This window comes from Phalacrocorax aristotelis, chromosome 17, assembly GCF_949628215.1.
Source record: "Phalacrocorax aristotelis chromosome 17, bGulAri2.1, whole genome shotgun sequence".
Lineage (NCBI taxonomy): Eukaryota > Metazoa > Chordata > Aves > Suliformes > Phalacrocoracidae > Phalacrocorax > Phalacrocorax aristotelis.
This window is the reverse complement of record NC_134292.1, coordinates 11,494,597-11,515,795: the sequence shown is the minus strand read 5'-3', so window position 1 is coordinate 11,515,795 and position 21,199 is coordinate 11,494,597. Positions and strand designations below refer to the sequence as shown.

Sequence of the window (21,199 nt, the reverse complement as noted above, 5' to 3'; positions counted from 1 at the left end):
ACAGCGATATTCTAAACTGCAAGTCCTTATGAATGGGACAAGACCCTTCCCCCCAACATTGTCAAGGTGCATCAGGACAATTAATTTCACAGACCTGTGTGGAGAGAGAGCGTAAGAAGTAGGTGAATGTGTCCTTGCTTTCTCTGGAGGGCATGGATTCAAGGACCCCAGTAGCCAAAGAGGGAAAAACAGGTCTAGCAGAATCCTTGCCTCCTAGGAGATTTACTCAAGGACTTTGTAGCTCAAAGTTGCTTTTAATATTTCTAAATTTGGTGGTAACAGCAGAACAACTTTGTACTTGCCATGTTTAAGGCTCAGGAGTGAAACAAAACACTGGAAAAATAATAATATAAGCCTTGCAGGAACAAAAAAAATGCAAATAGATATTATTTTTAACTCAAAATTGTCAAAGAGCTTCCTTTAACATTTTGTGTTTTATTAAAGCAGTACATTCCTATTCATCCTTAACTCAGAAGCTCAAGATCAACTTTTCACAGTAAAACAACTTCCCTGCCCTCCTGCAATCACATAGATCTGATACAAAGATGAAGTCAGAGCCTCTGGCTCAACAAGGAACAACATCTGCACCACAAAACTGACAATTGTTCTGCAGGAGCAGCTGACAGAAAAGGGATCAATGAGAATTTTATTTGCAGAGTGTTTTGCTTTAGTTTTCTCTCTGGTCAAGTAGAAAATAGCACTTCCAGAGCTAGCATCAATGCTTATCTAGCATCTTTGAAGCACTGATTGACAGGAGCTGGCAGATGTAAATCACATGGCGCTTACCGTACGAGCAAGCTGGGCCTCCGTACGGCCTAGAACAGTCGCACCTGAAGGTTGCCCAAAGGTCCACGCAGAGCCCGCCATGAAAGCAGGGCTGGGAGAGGCACCACTCTGTCCGGTCACAGCCCTGCTTCACTGGGGAGGACTCACCCACGGGCAGATCCACCGGGAGCACAGCCACAGCATCTACCTGAAAGTCTTCCAGGCAGCCGACAAAGCCTTGCTGGCTCTGTGTGTTGTTGGCCATTGGATCCTCAGCACCTCCAACATACATGTTCAGGAAGGCGTGCGGGATCAAAGCGGTGCCATGCGGGACAGGAGAGCTCTGCAGGCAGACACCTGCATCACAAGAGTCATGCCAGAGCTTTAGCTGCACAGTGCTGTGCAGAACAACTTCAACTTTATGCCACTGGCCATCATCAACTCTCAGCCCCTCCAGAAGCAGCGGGTACCCAACATCCTCCTTCTTCAGTCTGGCACGCAGAATGCCATCAAAGAGCTCCAGGAACAAGTATTCAGCTTCATGGCCTCGGTAAAAAAGGATAGCGCTGGGCAAGGTGGTTCGGAACCGGAGGGACACGCTGGCAAGCTGATCTGCTACATCCCTCCTGCTCTGATTGTTCACGGGCAGCTCAATGAGGAGATACCCTCTGGAAGCAAAGGAAAACGTTGTTGGTGTTGAGCATGTGGCATCATAGAAACCAGGCTGGCACTGGCACAGGTGGCCGTGGCTCTCAGCTTGGTAGGTTGGGATGCACAAGGCCTCATTTTGGCAGTCATGCGTCTGGCACCCAGTGAGCTTGACAGAGCAGTTCTTCCCTCCCCATATAATGCCATCCTGGCTAGGGGCACAGTGGCAGGTATAGTCAGCAATGCCATCCTCACAGACAGCTCCATTCTTGCAGGGACGACCCTCACACTCATTGATGTTAACAGCACATTCCACACCTGCGAAAGAGATTTAGAAATGGGATCTCACTGCAGGGGATTGCGACCCCCTTCCCCAGAGCAAGCCTGCCAGGCACAGACCGCCCTCCCCAGCACTGCTGTTCTCTAAGCCATTCTCTTCAGGAAACCACCACAAGACCAAGAGCTGCCGGCAAGAAGCCCTGCGCTCGCTACAGAGCGGCCTACCACTAATAACAGAGCAAGAAAAACATACTCTGTGCTGTCCTCCCAGATGCTGCAAAGAAGGTGCTGTATACAGAGCTTCAGCCAGGCAGGCTATACCATCCAACAGACTCTACCGTCCTCTCCCAGGCAATCTCAACCACCACAGGTAATCAACATGCAAGGAGAGCAAGCAGAGGATATTAAAGGGAAAAAACAGCACAGACAAGGATTTTATGCTTCTTTCATACAGATTGGGTAAGTGGAAACTCAAATTAAGTCTATAGATCGGACTGGAGCATGTCCACGCAGACAGCGTCAAAATGGATCACTAACCTGAGAAGTTAGTGGAAAGCCTCAGTTAAGAAAAATCAAATTCCCAGACAACCCTCCAGTTGTAAAACACTCACAAACCTCCGTTAGTTACCAAACAACGAACAAAACACGCTCCACGGGCACTTTGGCACACTTGCACTAAGCCGATTTCAGTTCTGTCCAGTCCTGCAGAAGTGAACTGGGTAAAAAGTACGGCATCGCAGCTCGTCTGTCTCCTCGAGGCACATGTATCCCAACAGGGCTCAAGTAAATTACAAGACATTACACTCAAATCTGGTTAATGAAAATCTGCTGTCATTTTCCTGAGCATCTCCAGACTGACAGAAGAGCCCTTCTGAACCAGTTTGCTTTATCCAGCCCTTAACATTGGTTTTCACTAATCTTCAGAGACAGTCACACAGATAAACCAAGCATGGATTATCCCAATCTAATAGCATTACACGCCGAATCTAGCCAGCAAGCACAGCGTGGACAGCAGAAAGAAAAAGAAGGAATTCACACACAAAGGAGAGGAATCAAAAAACAAAAGACATTTGTAAAGAAAAGCCACTAGACAGAATGGGCATGTCAAAGAGATTAGAGAGTTGCCTGAGGGAAAGAGATGAGGGGAGATGGGGCATTAGGAGCACTGGAGCTGGACTTGATGTGTGGTAAAAAAAAAAACAATTTAGGAAAGATACAGGCTTCTTGAATATATGCGTTGATAGTTTGTCCCCCTCACGCCCCAGCAATGCCTCACAGGCAGTCTTGCACAAACGCCCAGTACCCTGCTGCCTAACCAAGTTGCTTTACTCTTTTCAGACCCAGCGTGTAGTTGCTGTTACCAGCGCTATCTCTGCAGATAGGCGAAGACTCAGCACCCGCTCCCAGCTCCAAAATGTCGGTTTGTGTCAGTGTGGGAACATAACACGTACGGAGCTCTGAGAAGCACTGAAAGAGAAATGGAAGGCTCTGGTAATTCTGCACTTTCCAGCTGTGCTAGAGCTGTTCTATAGGAAACATTACCTCGGATTCCTCTAGGACATAGCTCTCTACTGACATAAACTAGAACTGCTCTGTGTAGTGTCCGTGGAAAAGGACTGAATTTGGCCAATAACATCTGCCTTGAAGAAGAGCTCGGCTGATGGACAGATTCAGAGTTGATAATACCACCTTAGCACAGCCTTTTTTCTGCAGCTATTAATGCTGGGCTTGCTCAGCACACAGAACCTGGGGCGTGATCTTACCTGTGAAGGAAGCAGCAAGGATAGAATTACGATTTCGGCACAAAGCTATGGCCACACTGGAAGGAATTGTGTTGGAATAGAGTATAATGGACATCTCTGGGCCTCAAAAATCCCAGCCTGGGAGAAGATGGGAAGACTTCAACTGCAATTGAGAAAAATCAGTAGAGTGCTAGAACCATGTGGAATGGGTTTTCTGAGTTATCAGTGGATCGGAGGGCTCTCCAAACTCTAAGAGGCAAGTCTGCAGTCAGATCTAAGGGGAGAGGCTGTTGAATGGCGTCAGAAAGGCAGGCTTGCTGTAGTCCCAAATCCTTGAGATGCTGCTCATTTCAGATGAGAGCTGTTGATATTTACCAGGACAATGAGGAGAAGATAGCGCTGGTCTGGATAACAAAAGGAGAGATGCCGTGAATGTTTGCATTTCTGAGCAGGCTGGGAGGCAGGGTCAGAGCCCCGTTTTCCCATTATCCTGTCCCTAGCCTGACCAGGTCTCCTCTCTCCCTTGAGCAGCAGCAGCACCACCTGCCTAGGCTGTTTCCCAGCCTCCCAGCTGACACCTGTGGGGTGAGTGCTTCACACCAGGTGGCAAATTAGTCCCTACGTGAGTGCACAGCCCTAGGCTGGTGGCTAATTAAACACCAAGCTTTCCCAAGGGACGCAGCTGGTTTGATTTCTTAGATTATTTGTTTGAAATGGGTGAAAAGAATAAGCTGACACTTCAGGTCTTTACACACCCTCTAGCCTCACGTCTTACAAACAGGCAAAGGAAATGTTCGGCAGCAGAAAGAGGGGAGGGCAGCTCTTCCTAGAGGAACCAAACCCACAAGCATCATCTTGATCGCTTTCCTTGTTTCTGCCAGCAAACAGCCAGCCTTCACAGGACTAAAGCAGAAGGAAAGGGCCTCTAAAGCAACACCTAACGTGTTCTTGCCTGCCTGGAAGCCAGTGCAGTGCCAGATTTGAATTTGGAGCAGTTTTTAAAACAAACGATAACAGAGGAGACTGTGCAAGAGTTCTAAAATTCTGGCTAACACTAATTTCTTCCTAGATGCCAGTGTCACCCCTTGCTGAACAGTTACCCAGTGCTACATCACTAACTCTTTATATGCCTTACAGTGGCCATCCCCTTCATCAGCCTTCATCAGGAGAGAGGCTTCCCTCTCTCCTCCTCCATTATCACCAGTGATTTTTGTCAGCTGTGTTTGAACACTTCCAGGTTGTCAACTTCTTCAGTTACACCAAAACAAGGCAGAAGGCATTTTCTGTTGCACATTGCTTCCTAGATGCTCATTTCAGCACAGCAGAGGGGTCTGCAATTCTGGATTTTGGCTACAGACAATAGAGTGTAAATGATGAAGGGGACACCAGTGAAATAAAGGAACTTTGCTCTACTTCAGAAAAAATAAGATTTTTGCCCTAGGGCATTACAGTATCCATAAGTACAGATAATTTCCTGGATATCCATTATTCCAGTCTTCTCCGAGACACGGGCAGTTGTGTCTTTGCAAACCCACTGGGACGTGGATACTAAGAAGAAGCTCAAAATTAATTTGTTTCTCTAAGAGAAGTTTAGGCATCCCTTTTCTGGTATATTTAAAAAAAAAATAAAAGCAGGGGACGACTCCATTTGACAAAAACAAATTACTCTTACACATTCTTCTCTGTTCCCTCTAAATTTCTTAGCTCAAATGTTTACTATTGTTAGTTTAAATAATAGTAAGAGCAATGATGCCAGGCTGATTCATTACATCATTAGGAAACTTTAAGATGTTTAATGAGTTTCTTATCTAGTTAAAGACTAAAAAACGCAAATCAGTGGAACTTGTTAGCTGAAAAATCAGACAAGTGTTATTTAAAAGGCTGCTATCTGGAGACAAGTATTTTCAAATATTCCAGTTAATTTAGCAGTGTTTAAGCTAACAGTCCCAAGCTAACAGCCCACAGGGTTGGGTCAGAAACAGACGCTCAGAAGTCGCTGAGCTTTAACAGCCTGCAGTATTTTCAAATACAAATCTATTCACTAGATTCTAAAGTGTTACTGATGTGGTGAGAACAGTCTTGTTTCATAGATGCAAGTGTTATAAAAATCCATACAGCTCGCTGCTCCCTGAACGAAGCTAATGATTTACTGACTGCTATTAATAAGCAAAGATTCATCGCATACAGGGCAAGAATCATACTTCAACAGATAATATGCTAAAAGAACAAGCACACATGAAGAAAGATATTCTAATTTAGCTGTCATATACAAAAAAAAAAAAAACCACAAACTTGAAGGACAAGGTCTATTCATGGGCCCAATCTTGAAACATGCGAGTTCAGTGGGGCTTCCCGGCCAGCACCGGCTTGCCCTCTCCCATAAGACAGCTGAATTCCTAGCAACCTTTCCCTGGTGCATCCTAATTAGGGTTTGTATTATTATTATCAAAAGAAAAAAGGAGGGGAAGGGGGGGTAGAATTAGCTGCAACAAACGGACCATGACACAATTATTTTTGCACAATTACTGCCATTTCCATAGCAACACACTGCTGTGACCTCTCTCCCACCGTGCACCACTACTCAAGGAGACGGTGGGGGAGGAGATGGAGAAGTGCATAGGCCAGCAAAGGGTTTGTCCTCCGAGTTACAACAAAAACGACTTCTCAATGAAGGAGTTTTAAATCATTAAAGGGAAAAGGGAAATTGCAAAAGCACCTGTAAAAAGCAAAACTAACATTTCACAGGACTAAGAGGGGGACATCCGTGTGTTTACACTGTACACCTGAGTACAAAACAAGGACCCATGCCTTGGAACACCCAGATTTGATTCCTGCACAGAGCACGGCAGAATTGCAGCAGAGATGCACACGGAGCATGCTGACAGCTCCGCATTCATCTTGCGGCAACAAGGAAATTCCTTGCCCTGAAGTTTCCAAAACAAAACTTTAGGACTCTTCAAAACAAAAACATTCTTCCTTTCCAGTCAATTCTTGTTCCTTCTCATGCCTCCAGCTACCACTAATCGCACAACCAGCTCCCTGCCCTGGGCAGGCACGCAAACATTCAGGACACATTGCAATTACTGTATAGATCTCATTACCTGCTAGCAGGAAAATTCCCTTCAGGATCACGCCAATCAGCACAGATTTCATGGCCGACTCCTTGTGGACATTTGTGACAGTAAAGGGAAAAAAAAATAGGGGTGAATGGCGGGGGGAGAAGTATGACAAAAAAAGCTGGACTGAACCAGCAGAATGTGTGTAAGCGCTCCCTGATGCCAGTCAGGCAAAAAGGGATTGGAGATGAAACCAGCCAATATAGAAGAGACCTGCGCTGTAGCGAGATCTAATCCAGCCCTGCTCTAAACCTCCCCAGCTGGCCTCTGTCAGCGCTGACATGAAGAATGCGTACTCGCAGTGTATTCCCACTCAGTGCATTACAGTAATACCCTGCAGGACCCACAGCACTAGCTCCAACAGTGAAAAGTCAAGAGAGAATCTCTTGCCCTTGCCGCCTCCCAAGGGAGTCCGCCAAATCCCACAAACAAGGCCAAAATACGAGGTTTTTTTTCTTTATAGGCTAAGTCAAAAAGCTGCGTTTCCACCACTGTGTAATATCCAAACCATACGAATAAGGAGAGTCCCAAATGCCGAGGCAACCTGGGCCCTGCTGTACATCCAGTGCTGACTACCTCTGGGGCCAGCACCGCATGTAGTCTCCTTCCTCCACGTGCTCTATTCTGTGCGTTTGCGAGCACAAGCCTTTCCCCCCCTGCAATATTCACCAAGAAAAGTATCAAGTTTTAACTACCATGATCTGTTTCTCTGCAGTCAAACTGAATGGAAGGAAATTCCCTGCATTATGCTGACTGTGCTGGTTCAAACACAGGACTGCAGAATCAAAACTCTCTCTTTCCTCGTTAGCAGCCTTGTAAAATTAGCTGTTGCAATCCTTTTTTTTTTTCTCCTTTTCTCTGTGGCTCTGGTGGGGTTTGGTTATTTTTTGGAAATAAAAAAGTGGCTACTTTCATATTGTAAACTTCCCAGAGGCAGAATTGTACTTTCATGTTGTAAGGAACCCAGAGAAGGTTCTTATTTCTGTGAAGGACTGTTATCTGGGAGCTTTTCCCTAAACTTGGAGTCGCTGTTAGTATCAACATCAGGTACAAGCAAACAAAAACTCCCACATGTCAGAGTCCGGAATCTGTGTTAGCACTATCATTTTAAGATAGTAAAAGAAAGCATTCCAACAACTTTTGTAGCTATTTTACTTCCTTCATTTCACTCAACCCAAACATGCCAGTCAATTCTACAGATATTTTAAGTAGAAGGGATATGGCAAGTGTTTGTTTGGAGTCAAAACTTCTCACATAGTCACATCTGGGTCCTACACACACATAGACCTATCCTAGAAAGATTTTAAATGCTATCTATATTAGCGAGTATGACCCTTCTGTTATTGTTCAAGAGAAAACAAATGCATAGCTTGTGCCCATTCAACCCCCTACTGCAACAATAAAGTATAACAACGTGAAGACTTGAGAACATTAAATCCCTTTAAAAAGATCCATATTTTGATTTATGCACAGACGTATATATTTACATACACACACAGAGTCTATAACACAGAGCCTATCTGCATATTCTGACTGGAAATATACCGTACCCAAACCCCCGTAGCATAAGTCAGCACAGATTCTGATCCCCTACTAGTCACTACATCCTTTTAAATTCATTACATGAACTATCGCTGATTAGAAACTGTGATTGCTTCTTTTCCCAGGATCAGTTTAAGGATATATACAGACTAGGGTTCTCTTAGAGAGGCAGAATGAGGATGGAGAAATACAGAGTCATGACAATCCTAAATAGTACATATAATGCAAAATAAAACGCTTAAATAAGACCTCTTACAAGCCAAAATAGTGGATCACTGAACATCTGTTTCAAACTACACATGACTAAGGAGTAACTGCTTATGTTCTTTGAAACTGGAGGATTCTAAAGAAATTAAAAGGATCAGATTATTCATTTTCTAGAGGTTTTAATTCCCCGTTCTTGCACACTGGCAATCATGCAAGTTACAAGAATCAGTCATGGGGTTTAAACTCAGAGAATTATTTTATTCCTAATCATTTGCAAAACTTCTCGGTGGAGGTCAAGATAAAGAACAATAAATATGTCAGAGGGTTCTTAGGAGAAAAGATCACAAAATGGAGAGTGAACTTTGGACAGAAATTTCCAAATTTCACGCATATTCTTTAGATAGAGATGAGTACCTTCCACTGGTAAATGAGTCCCAGAAATCTAGGAATTTCTTTCCAGGCTTCAGACACACCCATCCTAGTCTCAAGAGCTAGCCTTCTGGAAACGAGAGGAGACTCTGGTCTGCCTGAAGTTCACAACACTGCAAGCGGTGGCCTCCTGGCAAGCAAATTCAGTGATAACACTGAAAATAGTAAACACTGCTGATAAGCTTTTTATGCTAAAATCAACACGCTGAATCTAGTCTAATACCTGACATCTTTAAGCCATCTCTCTGGGTAGACACCATTAGAAGACAGCCATCTCAGCATACCTATGCACAGGAGAATGCTTCTGTCTCTCTGGGACACTGCTCTGCCCAAGTAGTTGCACGGCCTAATTCTAAAGATGACATTAAGCTGGGCTTCATCCATTTCTGTTAGCAAGGAAATAAATTTTAATTCAACAGAGTTGCTCCACCAGTAACAATCCTCTCAAAAGTCTTTAACCATGGTGAGCTGGCACACCTCAGGCTGTCCGTAGTGAGAAAATCTATGCAAAGGGCTAGTTCAAAACAGGCTGTGCAGTCACAAGCAGCAGAATCTCAGAGGGTGCTTTTCAAAGCTCACCTGACACCTAGACACAAGCAGGATCTAGACCAAAGCGTATGCTCTTGCAGCCTTCTGATCAGATGACAGGAAAGCCAAAAGGTCTGATCAACCATGAAGCCACGATCCAGAAGGGAGATGCAATGTGGAACGGAAGGGAAGCGGCGGGGGGTTGCTAAAGTGTTCCCTTCAGCTATATTTACCAAAAGGGTTTCTGCTGAAGGGGTAACAGTCCTCTAATCTCTTTACTATCTTAACCTTTTAGCTGCCCTTTCTGTAGAGGCTACATCTCTAAAACAAATCCTACATCAAGAAATACCTGCACAAAAAAATTAAATCTGTCCTCAGATGGTTAGAAGGAAGAAGCATCTCCCATTTATTTTGTGACCCATGACCCAGGAACTCAAGCCTATTTGATCTGGGCTAGCGCTCTTCGAGTAACCACTTAGAGCCAGCTACAGAGAAGGTACCCTACTTCTTTAAGGACAATTGACAAAGGCATAATGGCTGAACAAAGTACGGTGGTCAATAAGCACACCAATTATATTGAGACACATTCACAATCACAGTCACTCCCAAATTTACCACCACATCACCTTCTGATTTCTCATAGAAGTAGAAGCATTCCTCAGCCATGTGCAAAAAAGCTCAGAATTTTACCAGATCACAAGGTGCCACAGCCAAGGGATGTCAGCCATTGAAATGATGGTGCTCTTCCCCTCTCATTCAGGCCGACCAATGCCACAGCACTGTGTTTTAGGACAGTTTTAGGACACTGTCTTTCTAAAGGCAACTTTAGCAGGAGTGCAAATATAAGTGGGAGTGCTCAGGCCATTTAGAAGTTTTTAAGGAATGAATGAGCCAAATGTGATTGCATTCCTGCAGGGTAAAAATCTGTTCCCATTCCAAACGGAGGTACCTGTCTTTTTCATATCCTGGCCTAAACTATTGCCTAGTACATACATGATGGACTGAAACCATTCCTATGAGTAAAGAATTCATTTTGATGTTTTTTTCCTAAAGGACAGACTTTTCCCAATACGCTTTTTCTCTTGACCACAGCTGACAATTTCCAAGGCTATGCAGGATTCATTCTCCTTCTCACTTTGTTTAGTACCCATGCAATCTTTTGATTCATACTTCTTACATCCTGTCAGGGTACATCCTCTACTAAAGCACAGACTGACACAGTGAACAGACTCCTCAGGACCTGTGATGTATTTCTGTCAGGAATGAGGCACCACTTTTGGAGCAACTACATTTCGGAGAGACCCGGCTCATCTCCCTGCTCTGCTGTAGCCCGAGACAGCGCTGAGGCAGTTAATTTGCAAAGAAAGAATTTCTCCTGACTCTCAATGTTATCCCAACACTCCCCAAATTCCTCCGACTGAAGAAAAAAAATACAGAAAGAACCCCTGCCGCCCCAAGGAAGCATTCTTCATCAGAGTAGCAAGTTCACTTTAATCAGCGGAGGCAGCTTAAACCCAGGTTCATGGCAGATCTAAGCTGCCACAGAAATGCGTTTTGAACAGAAACATTATGGGAAGCTTCACAAAGTTGTTCTGTGATCCTAATATGAAGTAATAAGCTGTTTACCCAGCATGACTGTACTGGGATTAATTGACAAAGGAGGGGAGATTAATTGCTATTATTTCCCTGTCAGCTTCACTCCTCCACACGCACTCACTGATCTCACAGACTGCTCCCAGCCTTTCACGGTGTTAATGTGTCAGAACTACCTCTGCTGAGACGAAGTCCTTTACCAAAAGCAATATCCAGAAGAGCAACCTGCTTCTAATCCCCTTCAAGTATTAATGAACCCAAATTTGATGCAACAGAACGACCTCTAGCACTCCCTTGCCCATCATCCTGTGTTTCTGTCAGCTTTTCTGCACGCTAAAAATGGGAAAGGATTAAACAGATCTGCAGTTTGGCAAAGCACAATGAAATTCTGAACCCTGTTGAGGGTGCTGGGGCACTGAAGGAGCAAAAGGGAGCCGGGCACATATGTGAGCGGGAACTCTGACAAGTAGGATAAACTTTAAACCATCTCTTTGGCCAAGATTGCAGTTCATGACTACAGCATTGTAACTACCCAAGAAAGTAGCAATAAAGAGTTTAGAGAAAAGCCTATTTTCAAAGACCTCACCTACAAAAGCAAATTTTTCTTGGCCTAGCCTCAATTAGGAATCCAAAGCAAACAAGATAGGCCAGAAAACCCCACAAAGAATTCAGCCCAATTACAGAAGGTGTTAACTAGGAGTTGATCTCAGATCCTAGGAGTGAAAGTACCCAGGTCTTCCCAGCGAAGAGCTGGAGAGAGGTACACCAACATAGCTCAACCACTATGACCACAGAAGGAAGACAGAATACTTTCCCATAAAATAAAGGCCTAAGCTAGTCTCTGGAATGCTGCTACCTGCTGTTGCACGAAGTTAAAAGGACAAGGTTTTCTTCTGAATCAAGTTTTTCTTTTTCCCACGAGATGGCAGCCTAGTAACACCGCAGAAATGTTACATCCACCTCAAAAATACAGGAATACAAGATTGTGCTGGGGACCACCTTTCTTATAAACTACTTTTTGGTGTTAAATTGCTCAAAACAGAAAGTACACACGGGATTTACAGATGCAGAAAACTGAGAACAAGTATTTTAAACTAAGATGAGGTTTAGTACCAGTTAGCGGCGTACCTTCCCAACAGAGCTGATGTGCAATATTCACTATCCCCTAGTTTCTCAGCTAGAAAACCCAGACCCACCCATTAGGGTCAGGCAGGGCATTCGTGTAAGAATCCAGACTCCCCCTTCCCTTGTAAACAGAGAAGGGTTCATTTACTCACATCACAAAGACCTTTTGACCTCCTAACATAGCAGATTACTGCCTTCAGCCAAAAATCGCTGGCTTTTATCATCCAGGGGCGTTAGGGAACGGAGATATTTTACAGACGTTTCACGTGCTGGTGACCCAATCTGCTACAGTCAGTAGCTTGTGACAACGACAATTTTAAGCACCCCTTTTTTATTTGAAGGCTGGTTTTGTTCACCTTCACTGTACGTGTATTAAAACAAACCAGCCCACAGTTCTCCAGTGTTTCACTCCAGGACAGAGATTGCCTAGAAACTCTGATCTTAGGCTCTTCTACACAGTTGATCTTACGTCTCAAAATCAAGTTCATACCCTATCAACTTACTTGACTGAAGTCACATAGCATTCCCATGCCATTTGAGCCCTGAAGTGTGGGTATCACACTGCACCACTACCGTGCTCCCGGCAGTTCACCTCAGCCCTGCTCAGCAGCCTGGGCTGCCCAGCGCTGGAATCCAGTCCTGCAGCCAGGCAGCAATGCAGCAGCTCAGCATTAGTTAACCAGAAGGACCTGATTCCAGCCACCCCCTTCACCAGCATTACCTGAATAACCTGGCAGGCACTGACAAAGGAAGCCGTTAATAAGGTCCACGCAGAGCCCTCCATTCTGACACGGCTGGGACTCGCACTCATCAATGTTAATAAAGCAGGTCTCCCCTGTAAAGTGAACACACAAATGCGCATCAGCAAAGAAAAGAATCTGAATGACAACTGCATTTACAATTTTTTGCACTTCTTTTCTGTCATCTAAAAATGCAAAATAATTTCTTGAACTATAACATGTCTCTCCAGACAGTCTGGCAAATAGATACTATCACTGAAACAATTAGGGAAAATGAAGTATGGAGAGCTCAAATGATTTTCCAGTGTCGTGAAAGGAAGCAGAGGCAGGATCAGAACTTCTGAACCATTTCTATCTGTGCAATAGTGGACCAAACTCTCATTTTTCTCTCAAAAAAAGAATAAAGTACTATTGTTTAGCCTCTGCTACCAGGGAATTTCCCCAGCTGTTAAATCCAGCCTTTTATACATATCTGCAAACCACGGAAAGGGTGATATTTCAGTCGAACATCCACAGAGCTTCTAGCTTCAAGAGCAAGGTATCAAGAACCCCCTCTTCTCCTACCCACGCTGGTTACACAGATGCTGTCATGAGAGTAGTCTCATCTAGGAAACACCTAGAAGAGTTATCTGGGACTCCAGGGAATTAGTTTCCTCTGATGAGGAGTTTCACAGATATCCTGTAGGGATGAATTCTGCCATATGCATGAGAGACTGACAAAGAGAAACAACCTTGGCATCTGCATAGCCAGAGGGCATTCATCAAAGCACTTGGAAAGTGCACGGGCTGTCGCCTCAGCCTTGAGGCAGGCTTGCTGGACAGAGAATGACATTCAGACAGCTGTCTGCAATATATGCATACAGTATGTGAACAGAAGCACATTTCTGATGCATCAGGCTGCTGCCCCCTCTGAAGTACCAGTCAAGTGATTTTTGTTGCACAGGTAACATTGCTCATTCCTATCTCCTCAAACCACGCAGCATCTATCAGGTGCAGACAGGATGAACCTTTACTGCATAGCTCACCTGTAAAGCCTGGCTGGCACGAGCAGAGGAAGCCAGCTGCTTGGCTGTAGCTGAAGTTACTGGGAAAGTCAGGTCGTGTTCCGTAATAGGCTTGGTTGGATCGCTCAAAGCACACACCTCCATTGTGACAAGGATCTGTTGCACACTCATCCACATCCTCTTCACAGTGCTGCCCCGTGTAACCTGCCAGGAGACATCGCTGTCAACATCACGCACAACTTCACTGGAACTAGTTTCCCAAATATTGTGGCTGCCTTGAACATGAGAATAAGACCCAGAAGACACTGCCGCTCATCTAGTAGGGACACCCAGGCCCCTCCACTTTCTCTGCTATGTCAAACACAGGAGCCAAATAATCAATTTGCAGGAAAATGTTACCTCATGATAGAAAAAACACATGATGGAAAATGGCAGAAAAGAGAAAGAAAATTTTATGGTTGCTGGGAAATGCACCCTGATTCTCAGTGAGGTCAACTAGATTTTGGGAAGGCCTGTAAAAGGCAGCAGTGGCAGCCTCACTGTTTCACACAATGAAAAAAGAAAATCACACTGGACCATGCGTATGATCATTAATTCTTTACTTCTTTAACATGGCAATTTAGCATGTGCTCTCCATTGCAGAGTGCCTCCTACATGCCGGCATAGCAAACTAGATTTCTAACCTACCTGGCCAGCAGGCACAGCTGTAGTTTTTTATTCCCTCCACACACGTGGCACTGTTCAGACAGGGTTCAGAGGCACACTCCAGGATATCCAACTCACAGTGGTCCCCCTCAAAGCCCGTGTCACTGCAGTCACAACGGTAGCTGTGGGGCAGCAAAACAGAGCAATGCATAAGCTCTTAATTTATGCAAAGTCCATAGAATCACAGAACAGTTTGGGTTGGAAGGGACATTAAAGATCATCTAGTTCAACCCCCTGCCATGGACAGGGACACCTTCCACCAGACCAGGTTGCTCAAAGCCCCGTCCAACCTGACCCTGAACACTGCCAGGGATGGGGCATCCACAGCTTCCCTGGGCAACCTGTGCCAGTCCTCACCGCCCTCATAGTGAAGAATTTCTTCCTTATATCTGATCTAAATCTACCTTCTTTCACTGAATGCCCTTATGAAAAGCCCCTCTCCGGCTCTCATGTAGGCCTCCCTCAGGTACTGGAGGGCTGCTATAAGGTCTCCCTGGAGCCTTCTCTTCTCCAGGCTCAACAACCCCAACTCTCTCAGCATGTGTTCACTGGAGAGGTGGCTCCAGCCCTCTGACCACCTTTGTGGCCCTTCTCTGAATTCATTCAAACAGGTCCACATCCTCCTTATATTGGGGGCCCTAAAGCTGAAGAGAGTACTGCAGGTGGGGTCTCACCAGAGCAGAGTAGAGGGGCAGAATCACCTCCCTTGACCTCCTGGTCACACTGCTTTTGATGTAGCCCAGGATATGGTTGGCTTTCTGGGCTGCAAGTGTACATTGCTGGGTCACGTTGAGCTTCTCATCAATGAATACCTGCAAGTCCTCCTCCGCAGGGCTGCTCTCAATCCCTTCTCCGCTGAGCCCATATTTGTGCTTGGGGTGGCCCAACCCAGGTGTGGGACCTTGTACTTGGCCTTGTTGAACTTCATGAGGTTCACACGGGCCCAACTCTCAAGCCTGTCAAGGTCCCTCCGGATGGCATCCCTTCCCTCCAGCGTGCTGACCACACCACACAGCTTGGTGTCATCAGCGAACTTGCTGAGGGTGTGCTCCATCCCACTGTCCATGTTGCCAAAGATGTTATCCAGCACTGGTCCCAATAGTGACCCCAGGGAACACCACTCCTCACTGGTCTCCACTTGGACATTGAGCCATTGACCACAACTCTTGAGTGTGACCATCCAGCCAATTCCTTATTCACCGAGTGGTCCATCTTTTAAATCCATTTCTCTCCAATTTAGAGACAAGGATGTTATGTGGGCCAGTTTCAAACGCTTTCCCAGTATGAGGAAAGAGCAAATGGAGCTCAGCTGTCAGTACTCACACCCACTTGTGGGGCAGAGGAAAAGACAGTTCCATCTGCACAAACAGGCCACACTAATGACAGAGCAGACAACCCTCAGCAACCCCGAGTTTACACCTTACCTGTGAAAAAGTAAATTGAGGCACACAGGTATGTTCTCAGCAGTTGCCTTTGCTGTTCCTGCTCCGCAAATCACTTCCCTTTGTATGTGGTATGTCAGCTGGAAGCAATAGCAGGAATCTTTTCCTACCTTCCTTTAAGTATCCTAGGAGCTCTGCTGCTGGGAGGGGCCTTCTCGCTTACTGCCATAAATCACTCCGTTACTGCCACTAGGATGTACAAAACACTAAATCCAATTACCCCCACAAATCTCTACTCCAATTTTCACAGGTTACACTAAGTAGACCTTTAGATCAGTCTGGCATCTCATTGCCCAAACAACACTGATTTCTCACCTATTAACGAGGTCACGACACGTCCCATTGTGCTGGCACGGCTGGCTCGCACATTCATCGATGTCCACCTCACACTGGATTCCTTGGTAACCTGGTGCGCAGGTGCAGGTGTAGAACCCTACATGATCACTGCACAGGGCCCCATTCTGGCAAGGCTCTGAATCACATTCATCTATTTCAGCATCACAGTTCACACCTTTGTTACAAAACAGAGAAATATCTGTGTTACAAATCCAGAAAAGTATGTCTCTGCTGCCTGGACTTCTCAGCTAGAATCATAAAAGCCACGTTATCAGCCCAAACTGGCTAGCTCAGTGATCTGTTCTAATTTTGCCATAAGAATACTGGGAGCTCATAGACAGTATGTGATTCTTACCAATTAAGTAAGGACCTTTAATTTTTATTTGCAAACAAAATTATTTTGTCTAGACTTTTGGATTTTCTATCAAAACCAAAAACAGTTTCCAGTATTTGCAAAGCTAGAGCCTCTTCGTTCAGGTTTGTTGAAGTAGCCAGTCAGTCAGCACTTCACAGTTAACATGCATTTTCTGAGTAAGCCATAAAATCTTGACTTTACATACAGCTGTTATAAAATCTAATGATAGCTGTTTTGGTTTGGGATCCTTTGAGGGCAGGGAGGACAGGGATGGGAAGAGAAGAATCACACTGCTAGTCAGTGTTATTTAAACTTTCATATACTGTATAGCTCTTACAGTTAGATACGGTACTCTTCACGTGTGTTGCGTTGCTATTAATCAGATCCAGTGTTCTACATCAGAGACCATTGCATTTTGGGTATGGGGAAAGTGATCTCTACCTGCTTCTCCAAAACATTGTTCCATTTGTTTAAATAATATTTGTAACTTGCTTTGAGATACCTAGGAAAAAAGCATTAAATGTGTGCAAAACACTAATTACAGTGATGCTAGATATTAGTAATTTTATTATGAAATGCTATTAAAAGTTAGGTGTTAGCTCCAATACTACTAGTCAAGAATAACAGCAAGTCACACATTCTTGGTCTAAAGCCTCAACTTTCCCTGACAGAATAAGACCTCCTGCGCGACTTCTATGCAACTATCTTACATACTACATTCCACCTCTTTGAGCTGTCCGTGGCCTGGCATCACCTCCAAACCTTAGTCATTACAGTGGCACCTGCCAATCCATCTAAGCTCCCCTTCTTGGCAAAGGCTCACCACATAGCGGACATGGCCATCCTAATCCTGGCGGAATGTGGGCCCCCTAATCTGCTGGTTCAAACCCGTCAATACCCATGCAAAACTTCCTTCACCCAAATTCCAGCTGCGAGCACCAGGAACCAGCCTGGCCTTGCCAGCCAGTGGTGCTAGAACCTCTGGATGAAGCACTAGATCATAAGGCAAAGCCTCATATTTGACATCAGAATAACTTGGAGCACAACAAGCTTCTCCAGCTGCCTCGGTCATTTTATCACTTCCTTGGCAGGGGAATCCCACAATCCTGAATTGAAGATTCAACATAAAGATAACAAAGAAACTGATTTGCAAAGACAGAGTTATGCTTGATACTCAAAACCAGTACTAATCTTAAGGCCTACACAGAAATTCTGCTTTTTTTTCCCCTTCATCTCTGTTCATTATCAGAGAGTGAGTCAGCATCAGGGACTGCATTCCTGATGTTGTAACTTCTCCTCATTCCACCGGTAATCAGCAGCATTCCTTTGCAGCAACCTAACTCTTTAAACACTTCAATCTGTGACAATGAGGAAGGCTGAGAAAGTTCATGTGCTGGGTGGTACCAGGCAGACATGGGCGCAGAGCAGTTGCATTCCACTCCGATAAGCAGGGCCGGAGAAAGGAGAACCCCCCCACTGCCTCCCTCACAGATAACTCACAGGTGTAGATTACTCTCTGAGTCACCATTAGCACAGATACACAAAAAAGAGATACTTATGTCACATGCCAAAAAACATTCACTGGGTGTGAAAGAATTGGAGAAGAAATCTCCAACTAAAAGCCACTTAATTCCAAAAAGTCTGCTTCCCTCAGGTGAAGCGTGCAGGGCAGGACAAAGAACTACAGGCCAGATAGGCAGAGATAAGTTATTATCTCTGGAAACATTAAGTATACATTTTCTGATAATAAATCTCTTCTGTATCTCCCTTAATTTCATAGTGAGAGCTAATCACATCTACTTTGTATCTAGCACTCAAGCCTCAGACAGTCCACCCGCTTTCACTCTTAGATCCATGTCTCTCAACATCCATACCATCCACGGAAGTCAAAGCCTCGGCTATTGCTCAGAAGCTACAACAACAAGCCCTACACCATTATTCACACACGGTACCAAACACGCCGGAAATACTAGTGCAAGACAGATTTAGTCTCATAACTGTAAATCCAGAGCTTCTCAGGATGGCTACTAACACTGCAAGATACATCAGCAGCAGGCTGATGTGGAACTACACGACAGTGAGACGCAACCCAACCACCCGGCTAGTACATGAGCATGAAAAGTACCTGTGTAGCCGGGGATGCACTTGCACAAATAGTGATCCATCTCATTCAGGCAGGTGCCATTGTTTTTACAGGGCCGGGACGCACACTCGTTGATGTCTATTTCACAGTTGTATCCTTGGAACCCAGGCACACAGAAACAGCTATACTCATTCACCCTGTCTCGGCAGATGGCTCCGTTCTGGCAGGGGTTGGAGATGCACTCATCAATGTTGTCTCTGCAGTTGGCCCCGGTGAAGCCAGGCGGGCAGATGCAGGTATAGTCCCCCGGACCCTCGACACATGTTCCATTATTTAGGCAGGGGTGGCTAGAGCACACAGAGCTTTCTGTTTGGCAGCCTTCGCCATTCAGTCCTGTTTGGCATTTACAGGTGTATCCATTTACACTATCTACACATTCAAAACGAGGATCTTTACATGGGTCGCTCTCACACTCATTAATATTAACGTTACAATCAATACCTGTGAAGCCAGGCATACAGATGCAATCATATTCCATGAGTCCTGGAGTCCCGTTGCAAATCCTATGCGCAAGACACTCGTGTTTAATACATGCATCATAGAGGAGTTCACAGTTTATGCCCATGTAGGCTACAGGCTCCACAGGGCAGGTGCACTGGTAACCCACTTCCGAATCCTTACAGCTCCCACCATTTTCACATGGGGATGAGGAACAGCTGCTATTATTTTCAGAGTATGAAGTTCCTGTTGGGAAAAAGAGACTTTTTGTTAGCCAGCATTCACAGCCCAAAAGAAGAAAGTTGTTCTGCCCATCACCACATACAGCTCACAGATTGCCCACCCAAATTCCACACTGCAAGGGGCTATTCTAGCCATTAGCTGAGAAGAATACTGGAGAATCAAACATCAACTGTAAAGAAGATGCACAACACGCCTTCATGTGATGGCAATCAGGAATTTCTTGCTAAGGCGGGTGAGCAAATGCCTGTTTTCAGGAGGCACTCACAAATCAGCCATTTTACTTGTGCTTATTCATCCCTGAGTCACTTTGAGAGCAGTGAAATGTGTCACCTTAAATCCATTCACAAGATGAACTTTGTGTAAAATTCAAGGACCCCTTTCACCAGTGGGGCACAAGGCTTGTGCTTTGCAATCCAGAGAGGCAGACAGTACGTCTTAGGATACTGGCTGTGGCTCTTAATGTCCCAGCTGCTTGTTCTGGGGACACCATTTTTCTCGCTAGTGATTTCAAGATGCTGCCACAAACAGCCCAGCCCAAACTGGCACACTTCCCCCAGTCTCCGATTACATGGAGCAGCTCCAAGTTTGATAATCACTGGCCAGGCACCCTCTCCCCGCAGGTCAGACATGTAAATTTACACAGCAGGAAATTTCTAGGTGTTATAAGAATAGCAAAGGAAAGCAGAGCCTGATGAGATTCACTGTACTGATGGCATTTTAGATCCAAACTCTTAGTACATGCAGAGCCAAAACACCAGTCTAATATACAGATACCTGCAACTAGTGTTGAGACCAGATTCCCCTAAATCTGGGAGCATTTGGGTGCGCTCAGTTTATTCACACCCAGCCACAATGCTTTGCTGCCCCAAAAATGGCAGTGTTTAAAAGGCTGATGAAGCAATTCCACCATCCAGAAATGTGATGGGACATGCCCACGGGACTGCAAATGTAATTCATATAAATAAGATTATACAGGTTATGTGATATAAAAAACAAAGAAGTGTTCAATTTAGGTATTTGTCAGTAGAGCAGAATGGAAGAATAGGAGGAATCCTAATTTCTTTTCCTAAAGAAATTTCAAATTCACTTTGTGAAACAATCTAATCAAAGGGCAGAACAGCCCAGGGGACAGGAGATAATCGCCTTGACATTAGGATTAGGATATATGCCCTGGACTCAATGACACAATTATACACTTTCCAAAGAAAAAAAGAAAACAAGAAAACAACCAAAAATAGTATAAAGGGGCAAAGGCAATGCAAACGGGGAACTTCTCCTTTCACAAAGGCCGCAGACATTAGCCCCTTATCCCACTGCAGCTTTCTGATATGAGAGCTTTTTGTTCTGCTCCATTCCAGGATACATAGGAGAGAAGCTGTGGAGCAGAGAGACCCCAGACTGATTCCTGCAAACGTGTTATGAAACATGCAAACTTGGAAGTCACTCTGCAAACAACTATATAGCAGGCGTTTTGAAAATGTCTATGAAAAATGGCCACAAAGCAGAGGTAAAGCTCATGAAATAGTAAATGGTATCTGAGAAATGGCTAATGCTTCTGGCGAGACTATCCTGACTTTGCCTGGCATTGGAGGTCAAGCAAACGCCAGCATTAAACCTTGGTGTTACATGCCGTCGTGTAAGCAGCTCTCGGCCCTTTTTGCTGCCTTCTGTACGCTCTCTGGGAAACTCCGCAAAACTGCAGGTGGGGTGCGGGCAGTTACTCTGACACTAGCCACAGCTCAGCGCCCTAGGCCCTTGCTGCGTTCCTGCTGGTTGAGAAATGTTTTAACGTGCCATGCGCCATGCTAAGGACTTGCCA

At 45.0% G+C, this 21,199-nt stretch overlaps 1 protein-coding gene across 4 annotated transcripts in view; it reads right to left on the bottom strand.

Annotated features, from left to right (window-relative positions):
* The window catches only part of CRB2 (crumbs cell polarity complex component 2), a 77,785-nt gene that overhangs the window by 12,557 nt on the left and 44,029 nt on the right, over positions 1 to 21,199 (bottom strand). For all 4 annotated transcript variants that reach the window (XM_075112111.1, XM_075112112.1, XM_075112110.1 and 1 more), the window contains 6 exons: positions 18,682 to 19,383; positions 16,181 to 16,376; positions 14,406 to 14,545; positions 13,740 to 13,922; positions 12,696 to 12,809; positions 787 to 1,731 (listed from right to left, as the gene is read on the bottom strand). In XM_075112111.1, coding sequence (XP_074968212.1) covers positions 787 to 1,731; positions 12,696 to 12,809; positions 13,740 to 13,922; positions 14,406 to 14,545; positions 16,181 to 16,376; positions 18,682 to 19,264 — 2,161 coding nt within the window. In that variant the 5' untranslated portion in view covers positions 19,265 to 19,383. The remainder of the gene's footprint in view (positions 1 to 786; positions 1,732 to 12,695; positions 12,810 to 13,739; positions 13,923 to 14,405; positions 14,546 to 16,180; positions 16,377 to 18,681; positions 19,384 to 21,199) is intronic.